The sequence below is a fragment of the Podarcis tiliguerta genome (assembly GCF_965153285.1).
Source record: "Podarcis tiliguerta genome assembly, chromosome: 6".
NCBI classification, from domain to species: Eukaryota; Metazoa; Chordata; class Lepidosauria; order Squamata; family Lacertidae; genus Podarcis; species Podarcis tiliguerta.
In genome coordinates, this window is record NC_139539.1 from 74,038,898 (window position 1) to 74,057,641 (window position 18,744).

The window sequence follows — 18,744 nt, forward strand, 5'->3', positions numbered from 1 at the left end:
TGCACCTGGTAAAATAATTCTGCAAATCTATCCTGCCAATCTGCAGAGTTTTCTTGCGTTACCAATGCATAATAAGAGTTCTGTGTGGATTCTGGAGAATTTACACAATAACTGCATTCCTTAATAGACTCTGCTCCCATCATGGACTGGATTGAGCCCATTGTGTTTTAAGTAACTACCAGTCCTTTGACCTCCTTTATCCCTTCTTCATAGGTTGCAGAGTGGGGAATTCAGAAGCTTGGTCTCCTGATGTATGCAGATCAGTTGGCAGGCACATACAGCGGTGGGAACAAGCGCAAGCTCTCCACTGCCATTGCGCTGATAGGCTGCCCTCCTTTAGTCCTGCTGGTAAGTCATTTTGCGGCAAGTGGGCCAGGTAAAAAGTAGCCTCTTTAGGTGAACGCAATTCTGTACGGTTGTGGAAAACTCCAGTTGGACACCGTGTGGTGTGCAAATTATTTTACTCCTAAAAGTAATTTCTATGTCACCATGACGTAAAGTATCAGGACGGTACACAACACACTATTAAAAACACCAATTTCTCTGAGAAACGCCCCAAACAGTGCCAAACTCCAGTTGTGTCTTCTTGCCTGGGGTGGTACTTTGCAAAAGTTAGTGCCCTGCTTTTCTTGCTGTCCTCTGCTGAACCACCGGTAGTATACCCTCTTCAAATGGTGTTTCTGATATTTTTGGAAGGTTAAGTCGCACTTTCCCCCCAAATTAAATTTGGCGGCATGTTTCATCGTAACACCTGAAAAAGTGTATTTTTTAGAATGTGTGAAAGTAAGAATACTAAAATGCAAACCTGAGCCTTGCAGGAGTATGAAAAATAAAATAAAAAGGTGTATCTGTCCTTCCCTCACTGAGCTCCAAATAGCACTAACAAAGCTCCTGTTCCAGGCTGGCTGGAGCCCTTAGCAGGAAATGCTGTTGGGTTACGTATAGGGCATACGCTGCAATATTTTGCTGAGGGTACCCACATCATTATTATCATCCACATCTCACAGGATGAGCCAACTACAGGAATGGACCCTCAGTCCCGACGCTTCTTATGGAACTCAATTGTCAGTGTGATCAGAGACGGAAGAGCTGTGGTCCTTACGTCACACAGGTAATACAAACCCCCCCATGTAAAATCAGTATGGGAATCTAACACCCTTTTTAAAAAAATACTTTCCACTGTTGTAAACCTTCAGAGAAAGCATGTGATACAGTACTCCTAGCAATGTACTACTTCAGTTTGCAGGTGGCAATCTACCATTTCCCCTATCATAGAAAAAGACCACACATTTGAAAAGTTAAAAATGGTTTACTTACAAACTTTCTGAAGGTCAGATTCATGTGCTTTTCCATACAGCAGTCAGAAAATGCAGGTAGCAAAACTTAGGTTAGTTCCAAAGTGGCGAAAGTTCCTAAATTGTATAGGAAATTGTATACATTCCTTGTATAGGAATACAAGGATGGCTTTTTTTAAAAAAAAAAGGCCATGTGGTCTAAGCTTGGAGCAACCTCTTTTCAGACCTCTTTACATACTGGAGTTCATGTGGCAGACTGAGGGAAGCAAGACTTTCCTCCCAAGTGGACAGAGCAACTTAGCTAAGACTGGCAGGACAGCTTACTATGGCATTAACCTCTTCGTGCATTAATTAGACTTAATCGTGTTGGTTATACAGGCACTCCCCATTAGCATGGGGGTTGCATTCCAAGGCACCGTGCATGTCAGTCGGCCCCCTTGCGGTGCTGAACAGCACATGTGCCATGAACGCGCACAAATGGGGAGTTGCCTGTATGAGGCTGGTTATCCCACAAATGTTAGGGGCTCTCTCTAGACCCCTATCGGAAGCAAGCCTGCAATAACGTCTGAGCATCCTGACAAAGTTACAATGCAATGGAGCATTTACTGGCTGGGGTCAATATGAGTAAGTGGGACTACAGACCTTTTTTACATCAAGCTTTCTCTCTTTACAAGCATGGAAGAATGTGAAGCGCTCTGCACACGTCTAGCCATCATGGTTAAGGGAACCTTCAAATGCTTGGGCACCATCCAGCATCTCAAGTACAAGTAAGCTGATGATTCATTTCTCATGTTCATTGATTGATTTAGTGTAATTTAGTGTAGTTGATGGATGAATCTTATTTATTGGGGTAGTAAATCCGTCACTTCATATACCATGGGTATTTCACAGATACGGAGATGGCTACATTATCAGCATGAAAATAAAGGCCTCTAAACCCGGACTGCCTCCAGACCTGAGCCTAGCTGAACACTTCGTAGAAGTGAACTTCCCTGGCAGCATACAAAGGGAAAAGCACCATAACATGCTCCAGTACCAGATATGCGCCTACTCACTGGCCAAGATCTTCCGGCTGATTCTCTCTAACAAGGACAACCTGAATATTGAAGAATACTCTGTCACACAAACCACCCTAGATCAGGTAAAAAAATATATGCTAAAAATGGGGAGGGGGACCTAACTCAACCAATGCAAGCCCTCCGCCACTTAGGAAGCCCCCCCCCCCAATGCCTAGTATGTTTTAGTAACAGGCAATTCTTTTTAAAAGGCTGTGTGCTTCCAGATTCCATTCATCTGAAAACAGAGAGTGGCAATAAGTGAGGAAAGTGTTGATTTAAAGAGGAGATAATGGCGGTCAGTCATTTTCAGTAGAACCAAGCTTTGCAGACCAATTATACTAATTAAGGTGATGCACTTGTCATAAGAATGGCCTTCGCTTCACAAGAAATGGCTCTTCCTTTGCAGAACAAAAAGATCCATTTCTTTCTCACAAAAAAAACCTTACATGTGTGCTTTTTGAAAATTCTTGTTAGTAAGAAGCAGGCTTATTTCTGCACACATTGTATGAGAATTGCCTTGTCAATCACACCACATCTCATGACTTCTGCCAGGTCAACCTGTGCATGTGTCTAATCGGAGGAGGAGAGCTTATTTCCCCTATGTTTCACTCCAGCTCTAAAGCAACATCTGGTTGGCCACAGGTTATTTGTTTTCCAATGGAAAGGCCAATTCTTGTGTTGCCATCTTCCTAACTTTGTTTGGGGATGCGCCCAAAGAAGGGCCTCAGATGGAGATTGCAGTTCATGTGGGATAGACAGGTCCTTGGGTCCTGACCTTAGAGGTACTGGGCTTAGCCACCAGTCCTGATCTAGAAAACTGCGTGCATGAGATTAACATTGGGGGGGGGGGGCGGGACGTGGAGAGATCTTTCCAAGGTCAACACTGGAGTCATGAATCACCTCTGTTCCTGATATTGTCATGGACATTCTGGATTTCCCTCCTTCCTTCTAGCAAATGCAGTTCTGATTATGCATTTCCCGGTTTCTTTCCACAGGTTTTTGTCAACTTTGCTAAACAACAGATGGAGGATGAGGAAATTCATCTCCACCCTCGTGCAGCGGGAGCTAGTAGAGAGGTGAAGGTGACCCCCGCTTTCTATCGGAAGACAACTGCATAGAGAAGTTCTGCAACAGGTGAAGCAAACTCCCCAAGAGCTGAGCCCCAGGCCAGAGCAGAGTGCTACAAATCTTTAAAATAAGCTTCTCACCAGCACAGGTTTTAGCCCCCTTTCAGTGGTTTCCCTGCATCTTTGGAACTCGCCCACAAAGGAAGTATGTATGAATGGATCCATCTTCGTTAAGCTTTTACAGAACCAAAAAACCCAGCTTTGCTTTTCAGTCTTTTTTTACTAAAATTGTTTCGCTGGGCTTTTAAAGCAGTTTTTAGTATTATAAATGGGTTGTTTGGAATGTATTTTAAGCATTTTTTAAATATTGCGTTAACATTTGACAGCTGCCTGTGGAGGGCTCTACCCTGTGAAGCTGCAGGTGCATTTCTTAAATATATTTTTTTAGCAAAGTAGAATGTAATATTAGGAACTTTAGCTTGGCACAGTGATGGGATCAAATGAGTAGATACTAAGTTTAGTCAAAATCACTTGTGTGTTCGTAAATTTTTTTTTTAAGGATGCATGTGCTTTGCTTCCTAGTTTCATTCTGAACCAAAAAGCGAAACAAGCACACATGTTTATTTAAAGTCTCTATTGTTCTGTGGCATTAATGCTCTGGGTCAAATCTAGACTTGACAGCAGTCAAGCACAAGATGGGCTGTCACTGCCAGCAACAGAATCAAAAATTTTTACAGATGAACAGGAAATATTTGTTTTCTCACAGCCTTCTTTACATTAGTGGCTCACTTTTACTAGATTCGTTTTAAGTTGGAATATTCCCCTCAGCTGTTGACAGTTCATTTTCAACTCTTGATACTGCTTAACTCCCACTTAAAACCTAATTAAAAGGTACAATGGGGGAGTTCACAGTTGTGCCATTTTTCCCACCATGAAAATCTTAACAGGTGGTGATTTGGATTTAGCCCAACCATAGCTTGTAGTTGTATGCAGCTCTTAGTGAAGTCAACAGGAAACCACCTAGAAGAGATTCCCCCAAGGTGCTATTGATTTTGACATCTTTTTTTAAAAGGATTTATGTCGTACGAGTATTGCATTAGCTGAGTTTTGATTCAAGCTGCTCTAATCTCAAGATCAATAACCTTTTAGTATTGTTTTGTATGTTTCAGTGCTATAACCACTGTGGGGCTCTGTTGAAGGTAAAACTTTTTTAAAAAAAAAATAGCTTTCTTTTTAATTCAGTTATGGTATTAGAGAGTAGCTGCCAGAAAGTGGCTCCTTGTGTGGATTTTGGGTGGTTTTTGGTGGTGGAGCTCCTTCAACCACACAGGCATCACTCTTTTTTGAGTGACTACACTGGGTGTTTAAAAACCTAACCATCCACACACACCCAATGAGAAGTAACTTACACAACTAGGGCTGGGCGATTTTAGATTTTCAGCATCACAATGTATCACCACCCAAACATCATGATTGGCGATGCACTGCGATGCTGAAACAAGCTGCATTGGCCCCAGTCCATGAGGTGCCGGGTAAACTTTCACACCGGTGCCTTGCCGAGATGGGGCCAATGCAACTAACTGGCTGCTGCCTGCTGCTTAGCTGGGGGTGTGTGGAAAGGCTCCCTCCCCCCAGCTGAGAAAGCTCAATGTATCTGTTGTGGGACAGGCAGCTGTGTGCCCCTGAACAGAGAAGTTTTAAAGGAGTTCCCCTTCCCACCTCTGGCTCATGCAAGCCAGAGGCAAGGACTCCAATACACTTGAGGGAGCTGCCTTTGCAGGCAAGGGTGAGCTACTTCTTCCTCCTGTAAAGGAGGCAGCTCGCCCACCCCCCATAGATGGAGCAAGCACTGCCAACCTGACAGGCTCAGTTTGTAGCGTTTCCTCCATCTTTGAAGATCTCTCAGCTGGGGAAGTGGGAGCACTTTAAAAGAGAGCGCCCAAACCATCGCCGGCTCCGTAAAACTGCTTGGCTGAGGCAAGGGCAACTGCATGCTCCTCAGCCGAGGAGTTTCAAGAAGTGGAGGGAGGAACAAGCTGTATTGGTGCCTTGCTGACGGCGCTTGTTTCTCCCTCTGCAGCAGTATCACTGGTGAAACCACCGCTGCTCCAGAGTCCCTCGGCCTCCATCATGTTTCTCCCTTGGCACACTGGGTGTTGGTAGCAGAGGGACTCTGGAGCGGAGGCAATTTCACCAGTGATACACCGCTGAGTGAAACCGCCATCCCACTCTGCCCCTCATACCAGTCCTGGGCGATATATTTATATATACATGACTGCCACTCCCAGCAATAACTACACCACAGATGGGTGTCTCAAGAGGCAAAGACCTAAAAGCGCTCTCCAAATACTGGAAGGGCTAGCATGAAGAGGAGACTGAAGAGCTGCTCTGATGGCAGGACTAGGGAATATGTTTCAGTTGAATATTAGGCAATACATAAAATTAAGTGCAGTTCAACCATGGAATTAGTTGCAGAGGATCAGGACGGACAATGCTATAATTCCAACATAGCTTTGAATAAAGAAACTTGAAGCAGATCCTGAAAGTCATTAAATGTGATTTGCATTTCTCGGATGTAATTTGCTGTATAACAAACATTTACATATTGTCTGTGTGAAAAGAAACAAGGTTTTTTTATCTTATCATGGATGCATTTTTTAAACTTGATTGGGTATTAAATAAATATTAAAACTTCACTCACCAGTCGCAATGTGTCTTCTATTGCTATAATTAATTGGACAGAATTCAAAATATAAGTTTGAATTTATTGCATATTCTCTTTACAAATTGTTGCAAAAATTTATGTACATTTCTAGAGGAATAAACTTCATCAAGAAACAGTCAGAGTCCCTATGCTGAAAGTCTTAAAATTAAGTTCTTAAAACTTTGTAACATAGTGTCTTATTCATTTACTGATTTAATTTGCACAGAGCCTTCTTAAAATGCATTGAACACAAAATAAGGAAAATTATTTTCCACATTTCCTTGTATTTTGGTATATATGAAGAGTAACTCGAGGACCACACCTCCATATTTCCTTTTGGCAATATGGGACCACTGGTTAGGCTATGACCCTTTGACAAAGGCAGGGATGGAGATTTAGCAAGTTTTCGTTCCTACCTTTGATGAAGATAGTCACAGTTTCCTTGGGCTGCCGTGATTTTACTCCTTTTTTCCCCTCTTGACACTTTATTCCTTTTCTCTTCTGATATACTTTATTCTTCATCTGCTTACCTTCATTTTCAAATTAAAAACAACTTTTTAAAAATAGCTTTTCCCTTTCCTGCTACCTTTTGTACCCCCACTGACTTTCTCTGGAGCCACCAGTAAAGAGCTACCACTCTGCACGCTATCATTCAAGGTCTTATTCCTTGTGGCCGTCACATCTGCCTGCAGAGTATCTGAACTTAACACCCTATTGGTGGTCCAACGCCCCTGCATATTCCACAAAGACAAAGACATCCTCCATACTGATCCTGCCTAATGTCCTTTCCAAACTCCACCTACAGCAGGAACTGATACTATGTAGATTTCCCCCCAATCCATACCACCCTCTTGAAAAGGCCTGGCATTCCTTAGACCAGAGCTTTCCAAACTTTTCACGTTGGTGACACACTTTTTAGACATGCATCATTTTGACACAGTAATTCAGTTTTACTAGCAACACACAGTTTGGAAAGCTCTGCCTTAAGATGTAGGCAGGGTACTTAAGGTCTATATAGCCCATACCAAAGTGCTTTGGCAATCATTCCACCATTCTATGTTAGGTAGAAAAGTCACCCCAAACACACGATCCTGATGGATTTGCACCTGTATTACCACAGCATATGAGGCACAAAGGCGACCTGTCCCTGCCAAACCGACAGCACATTCTACTGGGGCAGTAGACGTCTCAGTGGCGTCCTTCACAAATGCCTCCCTACTGGAAATCTGCAGTGCAGCCACCTGAGCATCTCCCAGTACCTTTACCATACACTAAAACAAGACACCTGGGTGTCAGCTGACACCGCCATTGGCCAGAGGGTCCTCCAACAGGCCTCCTCACAGTGTTTTCTTTGCAGTGGTACCCACCCTAGTTGGGAGAGCTTTGGTATGTCCCAACCAGTGGTGTCATGCTGGCAAAAGAAAATAGTACGATTGGTACATACCTGAATAGTAGATTTGTGTTGCCAGCGTGAGACCACTGGGGGCCCACCTTATAATGGCCTGCAACACTGTTGAATAGTTCAGACAGTTAGGAAAAGTTCTTGTTCCATAGGAATTTGGCTTTATTACTGTATGTTAATTGCTTATTAACTGATGAGACTCCATGGACTACTTGTGCTTAGTGAGTCTGCAATGCTGAGGACAAAGGAGCCATCTATTTCCTAAATTTTCACTCCTTCCTTCATCAAAGGGGCAAAGCCATAGCCCAACCAGTGGTCCTGTGCTGGCAACACAAATCTACTGTTCAGGTTAAGTACCAATTGTTCTACTTACATTTGCAAGTACATGGGCAACCCACTCCTCCTATGCATGTCTACTTGAAAGGAAGCATCCCGGAGCCTACTCTGATGTAACGATGGGGGCAAATTCAATTCACTTTGCATTTGAAGCCAAATTTACGCTTTCCAAAACTATGAGAACCAGAACATAGCCACCCTTAGAAATTCACACTTATCCAAATTTTGTGATGCAATTCTCCAACCAACCAATGTTTACAAAAATGCATATAGTAGTTAAAAGTGTACATAAAAATGAATATTAGTGAAAATAACATTAAAAATGCATTATATTAAGGAGACATTGCTTGCAAAAATGTGTGCATTAGTCAAAACGGCATACAAAAATGTGTTTTCTAGCAGAAATTCATATTAAAATGCTGAAGAACTTTCAGGAGGATATTTTCTAACAGAAAATTCACAAAATGCTGCATAAATGTGGAGGACCAAATTTAAGACTACAATCATGAGAAACAGAGAACCAAGACTAATTGATTTGCTATCCCTACTCTCAAGTAAGCATGCACCAGGGTATAGCATGAAGTGTTTCCCAAGAATGAGAAATGCAAGTAGAATAATCACGATAGCCTTGTTGGTATTGCATCACTTCAGACTGCAGGGTGGTGAATGTTTGAATGCTTCTTCCATTTAACAGAACACCCTGAATGTAATAATTTAAAATATTTCTGGACCACTTTTAAGGTTAAAACCCTGTCAAGTCAACTTACTAAATAAAAACCAATACAAAAATAACCACAATTAATAAATAAAAAACAGCTGATCCAAAACATAGCATCAAGTCCCAAAATATTAAAATCTATTACAAAATACAACTATCAGCCATCCATTAAGACAACAAGAGCATGCTAAATAGGGCAAGAGACACACAAGAACCCTTTTTCCTTCATGTTCAAGTTTTATATAAATCTGGGAGTTTCTTGCAATGGAAACATTCAAATAGTTAACTCTCACCTTGCAGTCTGAAATGGTTCATTCCCAACAGGTCTGTTTCAAATGATTATTCTGAACATTTAAACAATGTTGTTCTCATTCCCGGTGCTCTCTCTCTCTGTGTGTGTACCACTTTCATTCACAATGTAAAAGTATTTCCCACAGCAAATGCTTGATTTGAAGCCGCCCACAGCGTTTTCTATGCCTCAGCTTTGAAGCACAATTCGTCCAGAGATTGGGCAGTTCCAGGCTGTTGCTATTTCAGGTTGGATTCAATCACATACTGGGGAAATCAGGTTGCACAATTAGAGCCGATTTGGAGCTCTTTCACAACAACCCCACTTTCTCCCAAAGTCAGACTTTTTTTGCAATAAGGAAAATGAAGGGAAACACACCAGAAAGAGTGGGAAAACAATAAGAATTGCTTTGATGCAACGTCATCTAACCTCCCTGGAAACAAATCAGGATGAACGCTCAATAAACATATCATCCACAACTGCCCTCCCTCAAAACATATCTGTTTGTGGAATTCCAGACTGTTTCACACCCAATTCTCATGCTTCCTTTTTGCCACAGGGCATAGCCCAGACTTTTACAGAAAGTGTATTCTTTCAGCAACAGTGGATAATACCTTTGCCAAACAGTTAGCTCTGAACACCCTTCATGGCTAAAGATAACAACATGAGGATTGGGGGAGAAGATAAAACCAATACTGAATCCCACAAATTTTAAAAATACATGAAGATGTTAGCGGCGTAGGAATGCTGAAAATAATGCCAATGTATTTCACATTTGGCAACCAATGTGCCCCTTTGGTTCCATATAGTACATGAGTAGACGAATCAAAAAAGCCCGGAACACAATGAGCTATGGTGGCTCATTTACCAGAAGTAATTTATTTAGTACGGTGAACGATGAAGCCACTGGATTGGGTAATTGCCTCACCACGTTACCAAGGAGCTAAGAATTGTGGGAGGTAGGTGAAACATCTCTGCATCTTCCATAAGTAGTGCTGGGCACAGATTGTACCTTCATGCCGAAAGTACTTTCAAGATTCCATGTCCAACAGGAATCGATTCTTCCAACTTTCTGTCCTAATCCAAAGCACCCTAGAGGAAAGGCCTGGCATTCCTTAGGCGTTCATCAGGCACTAAAGCTGTACATTCATTGAACACAAGAAATTAGAACAACAGACTCCTTGTTTGTGTCCTTCCACCCTTCATCTCTGTGGAGGAGGGTTTCAAGTTCCACCCTTGCCAGATGGATACGGGCTTGCATTTCCCTAGCTTACGAATCCCTCAAGCTGCTCCAGCCAACACGTCTATTTGCTCATTCAACCAGGTCAGCATCCACTTCGCCGCTAATGCTCCGCTGCTTGATATTTGTAAGGAAGCTACTTGGTCTTCCTCACGTAACTTTGCCAGGTATTACAAGCTGGACCAATTATCGTCAGCTGATGCAGCATTTGGTTGCATAGTTCTTCATCGGGTACTTTGATCAGCTCAACTGCAGTTGGGGATAGCTGTGGTACATCCCAATCCAGCAACTTTATTGTCCACCGTAGTAAATAGTGACTGGTCTTACCTGAAGAGCAGATGTACTATCTGAAACCAAAGGGCACATTGGTTGCCAGATGTGAAATCCCCCCCCCCCAAGCTCTCCAACCCCACTATGTAGATTTTGAGCCCATGGAATTCCACACTAGCTAGTAATGCTCCTGGGAAACCTTGCCTAAATTATCTTCATACCCTAACTTATTTTCTTTGCCTGTGGTTGTGTCTATACAGCCTCATCCACTTTGTTTCTGATAATTTAATTTTAAAAAACCCAACAACCCTGTTCTTACAGTAAGAAAGGAATGATAGACATTCTAAGACTAGGATAATCCTTAAACTCTCGTATATAGGTGGAGTGTTTATCTTTTGCCCAGACTGACATCTGAATGAAACAAAGAAAGGTGAAGAGTCCCACTGCAAGAGAGAGAAAGAGAAAGAGAGAAAGAGAAAAGAGAGAGAGAGGTCAACGTTTATGAAATATTGTAGCTGGAATATTAGCCCAAAATTTTCAAACCAAGAATCTTATTCACCTGGAACGCATTGAGTCATGATAGTAAAACCAATCCATGTCCCCAGCTGTAATGGTGAAGAAAATGCAAAACTATTTCACACAATAAAAACTGCTAAAACAACCTAGTCCCCTTTTTAAAAAATACATACAAAACACATTTCTTTTTAATATCAGCTTGTAAAAACCTTAGTAATAAAACAACTGAAATACAATCAGGCACACAACCAGAGAAGTAACTGGAGCCATTTGGATATATGGACCAGAATCCACAAAAGCACAGCCCCCTTGTAGAGTTGTTTTTGCAACCCACACACATACACACTTCAATTTTGAGAAAAATTAAAATTATGAGTCTAGAATTCTAGAACACTGCATTTAGTTTCTGTTGAGACAGAATGGAGGCAGTGAGTGCAAGTGTCAGTCTCACACACCTGTAAACCTGGTCAGTCAAAATTTATGCAACCAGTTAGCTAGTCACTCACCTCCAAGACCTATGGCCTATACAGCTGTACTCCTATCCTAACCAAGTCTTTGTGTTCATATTTTTCTTCCTAAGAATTTTCCCAGTTTGGGGCATTTTCCAGGGAGTCACTATTTTGCGGGTGGGATTCAATCGCACACGGGTAAATTCAGGTTGTACATTTTAAGTTGATTTGACACTCATGTACAAAAAAGAGTTTTTTTTAAAAAAAATAAGACTTTGTGTTAAGGAAGCTGAGGGATAACAGTGGTTTGATATGATGTCATACACTCTCCCCACAAACAATGAGAATGAATGCTTAATAATTTGGAAGTGGCCTCAGAAGCTGCCCCCAACACTTCTTTACACTCTTCTCAAGTTTAAAAAAAAAAAAAGGTTTGGGAATTTGGTATGAGAGCTTTTACACAAACGTCCTCCCGACATCCTTTAAAAATCTCTCTCTCTAAATTTTAGGTGGTTGCTTCTGAAAGGAGTTCTCCATGGAAAACTCATATATGTGCACACATGCATTCGCTATCTGCATAGTAACTGCATCTGTTTTCGTGGTACATACTACATTTCCCCACTCTTGCTCGCTCCATAAAGTCTATATTCCTACGAAAGTGACACTCTGCTGCAACATCTCTTTGCAGCAAATGACACTGAAAGTCTCAAGTAAGACAATGAAGGCGAACAATAAATTCCTATGCTCCAAACGCAAAAGTCATTATGATGTAGAGACAGAGCTCAGAATATTTTGATGTCCAACACAAAATCCAAAGAACACGGACACACAAAAATGCAAGCAGCTAAATAACTGGTACACTTTTTCTACCCTTTGCTAGTACTGCAAAGGTGGGCTGTGTCACACGGCCTAATTCAGGCATAGGCAAACTCAGCCCTCCAGCTGTTTTGGGACTACAACTCCCATCATCCCTAGTTAACAGGACCAGTGGTCAGGAATGATGGGAGTTGTAGTCCCAAAAACATCTGGAGGGCCGAGTTTGCCTACGCTTGGCCTAATTCATGGTAGAGTCAGCTCTGCCATAATGTGAAAATGTAATAGGGCCTGGATAGTTGCATAATCCTCCAAACCACCTCCTACAATACTCCTGTTTACACACTCCAATTCATTATCTGACTAATTTAGCTCTTTCACTGGGCAATTTTTAAAAATCAATCTTTATCTTACCCCTTCTTCGTCAGTTTCACTGAGAGGTGCAGCTTAAACACTGTCTCAAAGTAAAGGATGTGTTTGAGATGCAACTCAGTTGTGCTTTTGTACCCAAGGTGGGGTAATAAAATACATGCATTTTACTGTTTCTCATCCCAGAAGGTGCCCCCATGGAATCCTGAACATTTCTTTACACTCCCCTACGAAAGCAAAATCTTACACCAAGCTTTAAGCGTAAGCTAAGCATTACCGGTCCGTTCAGTTGTCAAACATACATACCTCATAAGTATAGTTAGGGCAGGACACAAAATAAAACAGCCATGTGAAAGGATTCTTCGTTGGATAAGGGATCTTACTGGTCTTGGATCCTATTGATTTAAAAGGTCCACAGAAATGTAAAACTAGTGGTACTTTCTGTATACAGACACATTTTGCCTATAGTATATGGTTTGACAGCATGGCTCTAGTTGGTAAATATAGGGGTTCTGGTAAAACTCAAAGTAGCTCCCGCAAGTCTGAAGTCTGCTCTTCTCTGGCTTATAGAATGATCAGCTGTGGGATGGGATGAAAAGGACCATTCTATCATGAGCTAAGCTAGGAATCATTTTTCGCTCTCCATAAGACTAGACAGTTTAGAGTAGAAGTCCTGTTTCCTCCTCCCTTGCCTTGCGTATTTGAAAACCTTTTTTAAAAATGGCAATGTCATTAGCCAATAACCTATGCTGACTGACTACCTTCAGGCCGTTCCTGCAGTGGACTATCTGCCTAAAATAATTGTAGCTTTAATCCGGTATACTAATATGAACTAATTCTCTGATGCAAATCCTTTTGTAACCAAAATAGCACCGACTAGTAGGTATCAGCAGGCTTGGAGGAACCTCAAGGATTGCAGAAGTATTAATGATCTTTACCAAAATAAATAAATGCTGAGGGGGAGGTCAGTTTACACCTTTGAAAGCCCACCCTAACTCAAGCCAATTAATGATGATGATGATGATGATAATGATGATAATAATAATAATAATAATAATAATAGAAACTAAGCACTCAACTTTTACCATCTCTTCTCAAATTACTAAGTGCAACATGGATAGAAAAGTTTCCAGCTTCACATGTCTGCAATGAGACAGAAATAAAGACAATTAAAACAAAGACTGCTTTAAATAAAGAGCCCTCTGAACAAATACAATTATGAGGATTAGTAGAACAACAATGTTCTCATTAGCCCACTCTACACTAAGCACCAGGATCAGAGCTGGGGAGGGAAGGGATAAAGCTCCCCTCCCCGCACAACGTGTCCCTTATAAAAATCCCCCTTAAAGTGGCATCAGTGGTTTAATTCATTGGAAGATTTCAGCACCATTTCAATCAGTTTATTTAATTTTGCATTTATAACCTATTATTTATTATACGAAAAGGGGGGGGGGGGAAATGCAACATTTCTTTTAAAAATCATTTTTCAAACCAAAAGAAATTGTGCACATGGTATTATTTAAATTACCAAATCAAAATTATAATTATTAAATTGTTTAAATTTGTCAATCCAAAAAGAAGCAAGTCACCCATATCTCTATAAATCTATTTTCCTACAATCCTTTGCCCCTTGCTTGCACATATTAAATGAGTTTATATGTAATTGCCACATCCCAGATTCCCTTCCTCTCTACTGAAACTGGCATTTTAAGCTGCAGTCAGGAATATAATCGCCATTTGTACATCTGCATTTGCCCATTCCATATACTATCTAAAGTACAGCAAAGGACATTTCTTACAATATAGTATTTATATTTGCAACTTACTCACCAGGAACATGATCAAAGCGAGATTGACCTGCTTTTGTCCATAAGCTGCAAGACAAAAACAAGGGAAGGTTCCATTTAGCTCTCGGTTAGCACCGTTAATGAAATGCTAAAACAAAATAAAAAGTAAAATGTTTGTTATGCTGCTACTTACAGGGCGGTGTGTAAAGAGGATGGTTGATATAATAAGCAAGCCAGGCAGCAAATCCCCAGTAATAGAAACAATTCTGTAAAAACAAAAACAAAAAAAGGAAAAGGGGGGAAGCCATTTATATTTGTGTTAATGCTTTACATTATGTGGGGCTATCGCTACGATTCAATCCATGTACGTTTGTGATGCATATCCATACCAATTCCCAGGTTTCATTTCTTTGTGACACCTTTATGTGGCTAAGAAGCAAATCCTAGGTAGGGGCTATGCAAGAAATGTCTCTGTTCTCAATGGTTGTTATTAAATTCTATGGAACAAGCCAACAGAGCATTCCTAAAGTGATTGCGTGGTTTGCGCCATCCAGAAATGGAGGAGGGGAGCACTTTCAATTCTCTCCTGTTGATGTTAATAGGTGAGGAACTGGTATATCAGTTCCAGGGCTGGGCTTTTTTTTTTTACCCTTTCTGGGAAACAGCAGCTTTGGCAAATCCAAGGCCTTTCCCTGACCTGTCTCTGGAAGAATTCAGTTTCTGGCTCTACCATTTAACTTTCCACCATTGGTCCAGGTGGATCTCCCACAGAGAGGGAGGTCATCATAATCCTACAGCCCCTCAGTCCAGGGGACACAAAATTGCTCCCTAAATTAGCAAGACAGTTGAGAGGAGAGACAAAGCTTTCTCTCTGCTCTTACCCTGAGGGAAAGACACCCACAAAAATGTATGCCTAAGAACAGAGCCTACGGAAACGCCTCATGTTTCTCCTGCCTTTACTGAGACAAGCCCACTTTCTGCCAGCTATTTCACTACTAAACAGAAGACCAATTCCAATTATTATTGCCCAGTGCTATTTTTCAAGAAAAATTGTTCTCTTAGAACGGCAATGGCGCCCACTTGAGAGGTGCCAGAACTCAGTTCTGGCGAGTTCTGACTGAAAAAAAGATCTGGACCTGCCTATTATTTGACAACATTGAGCCAAAAACCCCAACGTTTATAAATTTCAGAACAGAAATAGCTCTTAAAATGAAAACATTTTCCTCACAGTTATTTGTTAAGCCTGGATTTGATTTTCATTTGCTTGTAGCACAGAGGAAAGTTCATAACTGTTAAACATTTCTGACCCCAGAGTTAAGCTCTCTACTAGCGTTTATAATGCACTTAACGAGAGAACACGAGCCCCAATTTGTTATGTCTTTTACTCTAGAACTTTCTCTGTGCAAAAGGCACCCATGGGCTTTCCCAGCTAATGCTGAGAATTGTGGAAATCCCATTAAATGTGAATGAGCCACTGTTCTTAAGTGTCTTCAACAGAACAGACAGTTGCTCAAACGTTAATTTAACTTAGACCAAGGTAGGCTTCTTGTGATAATGTTCAACTACACATAGCAGAAAGAAACTTGGTGCCCAAATACACCAAATACACTTTTTTCTTTTCTTTTCCAATGCTAACATAGCCTAATGCACTGAGGCAGCAGCTAATAAAAGTGAATGGTCCCCAATACTGGTGTGAAACTTGGCAATGCAGGGCCTTGATCCCAGGCCAACTTCTTAAATGCAGCCACAGCCAAAAGCCTCTTATTCCTATCCAACAAAGCTCCACAGAGTATCATTGCTATCACTTATGTTTTCATTAATTTTTTTCAATAGTTAATGCAGCTGCGGCAGGTGATTTTTGTATTAATGTGTTTTTGTATCATTGGGAGAAGAATGCTCATTCACTTCAGAGACCTCCAAATGCTGCTGGAACGCAACTTGCATCAGCCACATGGCCAACGTTCAGTGATGGTGGGAGTTGTCCAACAATGGCGCCTGCAATGCACGGGGTTGGACTAGATGACCCTCAGGTTCCCTTCCAGCTCTATGATTCTAACATCTGAAAGGCCAGGTCAAGAAGGCCTGAGGCCCTATCTGCACTTTATAGGTAAATCAGCATCAAACCACTTTAAACACCCAAAGAATCCTGGGAAGTGTAATTTGTTAAGGGTGCCGAGACTGGTTAACAATACCCCCTCACAGAACTACAGTTGTACCTTAGATCCCAAACACCTTGGTACTCGGACGATTTGGCTCCCGAACGCCGCAAACCTGGAAGTGAGCGTTCCGGTTTGCGAATGTTCTTTGGAACCCAAACGTCCAACGGGGCCTCTGTGGCTTCCCATTGGCTGCAGGAGCTTCCTGCAGCCAATCAGAAGCAGCGCTTTGGTTTCCAAACATTTTGGAAGTCAAACAGACTTCCAGAACGGATTCCGTTTGACTTCCAAGGTACAGCTGTATAATTACCAGAGTAGTTTAACAATCAATCCCTTTTCCTAGGGACCTCTACTGGTTTAAAAATATTATGCGTGTCCTAATTTTGCATTGTGTAACTGTAGACAGTTCCACACTGTGGAATCTCTCAGGTGAGTATGCTAGAAGAAGATACAGAGAGATTTTTTTGACTAGGTCCTGACGATAACCAAAGCAACTACTGTATAGGAAAGCCATCAGTGGCTATGATTGTTCTCACCCAATCTTGATGTTCTTCCAAGACAGAATAAAAATACTTTTTAAGGATAAGTATCTGCATTGGACCAGATCGAACGGTAAATGCTGTAATTAATGTGAACTACACAATAACATAAACCAGTCTGAATAACAGACTGTAGAATAAGTGATCTCCACTTCACCCAAAATTGATAGCAGTAATAAAATAACTGGCCAGTTGCCACTAGCCAACTTATTCTTCAGATGCATTGTCATTCAGCATAGGGCTTACTAGAAGCACTTAAAGCACAACCAAAAGGACCTCTACAACCATCCCAGAGAGCTGTACTCTTAAGAGTTGTATCCTAACCAAGGAGGTCTACAGCCTTAAGCGGAAACTAAGAAAAAGTGCATGGAAAGATCACAGAAATCTTGGGTACCATATAGGTGAACATTTTCATGTGCAACATGAATAATCCTTGCTACTTTTTGTCTTTAAAATATTAAGTGGGGTTACAGGCAGGATGCAGCAGATCTAAGAAGAAAGAAACCAAAAATATTCATTTCATCACTGCCGTAGCAAGCACATTTGGGTCCATTTCATTAGTTAAAAATCACTAACTTTTCTCTTCATATAGCCATATTAACAGGAACTGCTAATGGTTCTATGCGATTCCATCAGCCATTCTACACAAAATATATCATAGCATTTCCTAAATAGAATTTTTACATGCCCAGGCCAAATAAAGTATTTTATTCAAGCTGTTTAATACAAGCTGTCATAAAACTTAATTATAAGCACGGGTAGATTTGCTGGAACAAGGCACTATGCGTTGCTGATTCTATGGCCGAGTTCAGATGTTGACACCAGTCTACAACAAAAGTGCCTTGGGAATTGGGCTGCCACCAGAGACACATCAACGTCCATGCAATATGCACTCTGGGAATACCAGCATCTCCAAACATGGCCTTCCTACATGACCCACACCATCAAACAAAACGTAGTGACAAGACAAAAAACTCCCAAGTGTAGGCACTGTTTGTCAACCAACAGCGCTCCCATGTGAGTGGTTTCAGATCGTGAGCCCAGAGGTGGTCCCACATTTCCTGAAATCACCAAGGTCCTGTGGGTGCTATAAGCTGGCTCTCTACAAGTTATTTCCGAAACAGGAGCACTGCAAGAAAGAGTAGTCAAACTGAATTCATGCGAAGGATACAGGCCTAGAAACACCAACAAGGCAGGCATTCACGCAAAGCAAGTTTTTTCCAATTGCCACCTGACAGAACAACTTAACCAACTGTATTTCAAATGCACAGTCTAACCATTCTTATTTGCTATCTAGGTGGAATTATTTAATAATACTCTGCTTCCAGCGTATGTTTAAGATAGCTAAAGGCAGATTTTCTGTGAAGCGCTCTGCACCTACCATTCAAAGATTTCAGCCAAGGAGGGTCTTTAAGACTCATAAAGACACAAGGAACATCCGTTTTGATATAGTGTCACTTCACACTGTAGGTGAAATATAATATATATTCTCCACTAAATAATAATTTAAAAAGCACCACACTAGATGAGGAAAGGTAGTACACTTTCTCCAAGGTGTATTTTATTTCCACCTTGAATAAGTTTTTGGCATGGGAGAGCATTCAAATAATTCAATCCCCCATAAGCACTCTGAATGGTTCAGTTCCCCAAGGGCTACACCACATGATTTTATTTTATTTTTAATGCGAGGACTGGCCCTAGCATGCTATATGGATCAGAGCTTAAACCCAGAGTGT

At 41.3% G+C, this 18,744-nt stretch overlaps 2 protein-coding genes across 11 annotated transcripts in view; one reads left to right on the forward strand and one right to left on the reverse strand.

Moving 5' to 3' along the window:
• Positions 1-6,125, forward strand: part of ABCA4 (ATP binding cassette subfamily A member 4) — a 98,598-nt gene extending 92,473 nt beyond the window's left edge. The window contains exons 46-50 of the mRNA XM_083444739.1: positions 214-348; positions 1,008-1,111; positions 1,970-2,062; positions 2,187-2,436; positions 3,349-6,125. Coding sequence (XP_083300865.1) covers positions 214-348; positions 1,008-1,111; positions 1,970-2,062; positions 2,187-2,436; positions 3,349-3,471 — 705 coding nt within the window. The 3' untranslated portion in view covers positions 3,472-6,125. The remainder of the gene's footprint in view (positions 1-213; positions 349-1,007; positions 1,112-1,969; positions 2,063-2,186; positions 2,437-3,348) is intronic.
• LOC310679563 (very-long-chain enoyl-CoA reductase-like) overlaps positions 1-18,744 on the reverse strand; it is a 42,292-nt gene that overhangs the window by 6,642 nt on the left and 16,906 nt on the right. For 3 of the 10 annotated variants that reach the window (XM_083445039.1, XM_083445036.1, XM_083445040.1), the window contains 6 exons: positions 14,507-14,579; positions 14,357-14,400; positions 13,606-13,669; positions 12,833-12,921; positions 10,939-10,984; positions 6,165-10,822 (listed from right to left, as the gene is read on the reverse strand). In XM_083445039.1, the coding sequence (XP_083301165.1) occupies positions 10,695-10,822; positions 10,939-10,984; positions 12,833-12,921; positions 13,606-13,669; positions 14,357-14,400; positions 14,507-14,579 (444 nt within the window). In that variant the 3' untranslated portion in view covers positions 6,165-10,694. Of the gene's footprint in view, positions 1-1,490; positions 1,567-2,453; positions 2,589-6,121; positions 6,145-6,164; positions 10,823-10,938; positions 10,985-12,832; positions 12,922-13,605; positions 13,670-14,356; positions 14,401-14,506; positions 14,580-18,744 lie in introns of those variants that run through there. The other 7 variants (XM_083445035.1, XM_083445032.1, XM_083445034.1 and 4 more) reach the window with 7 other exon arrangements.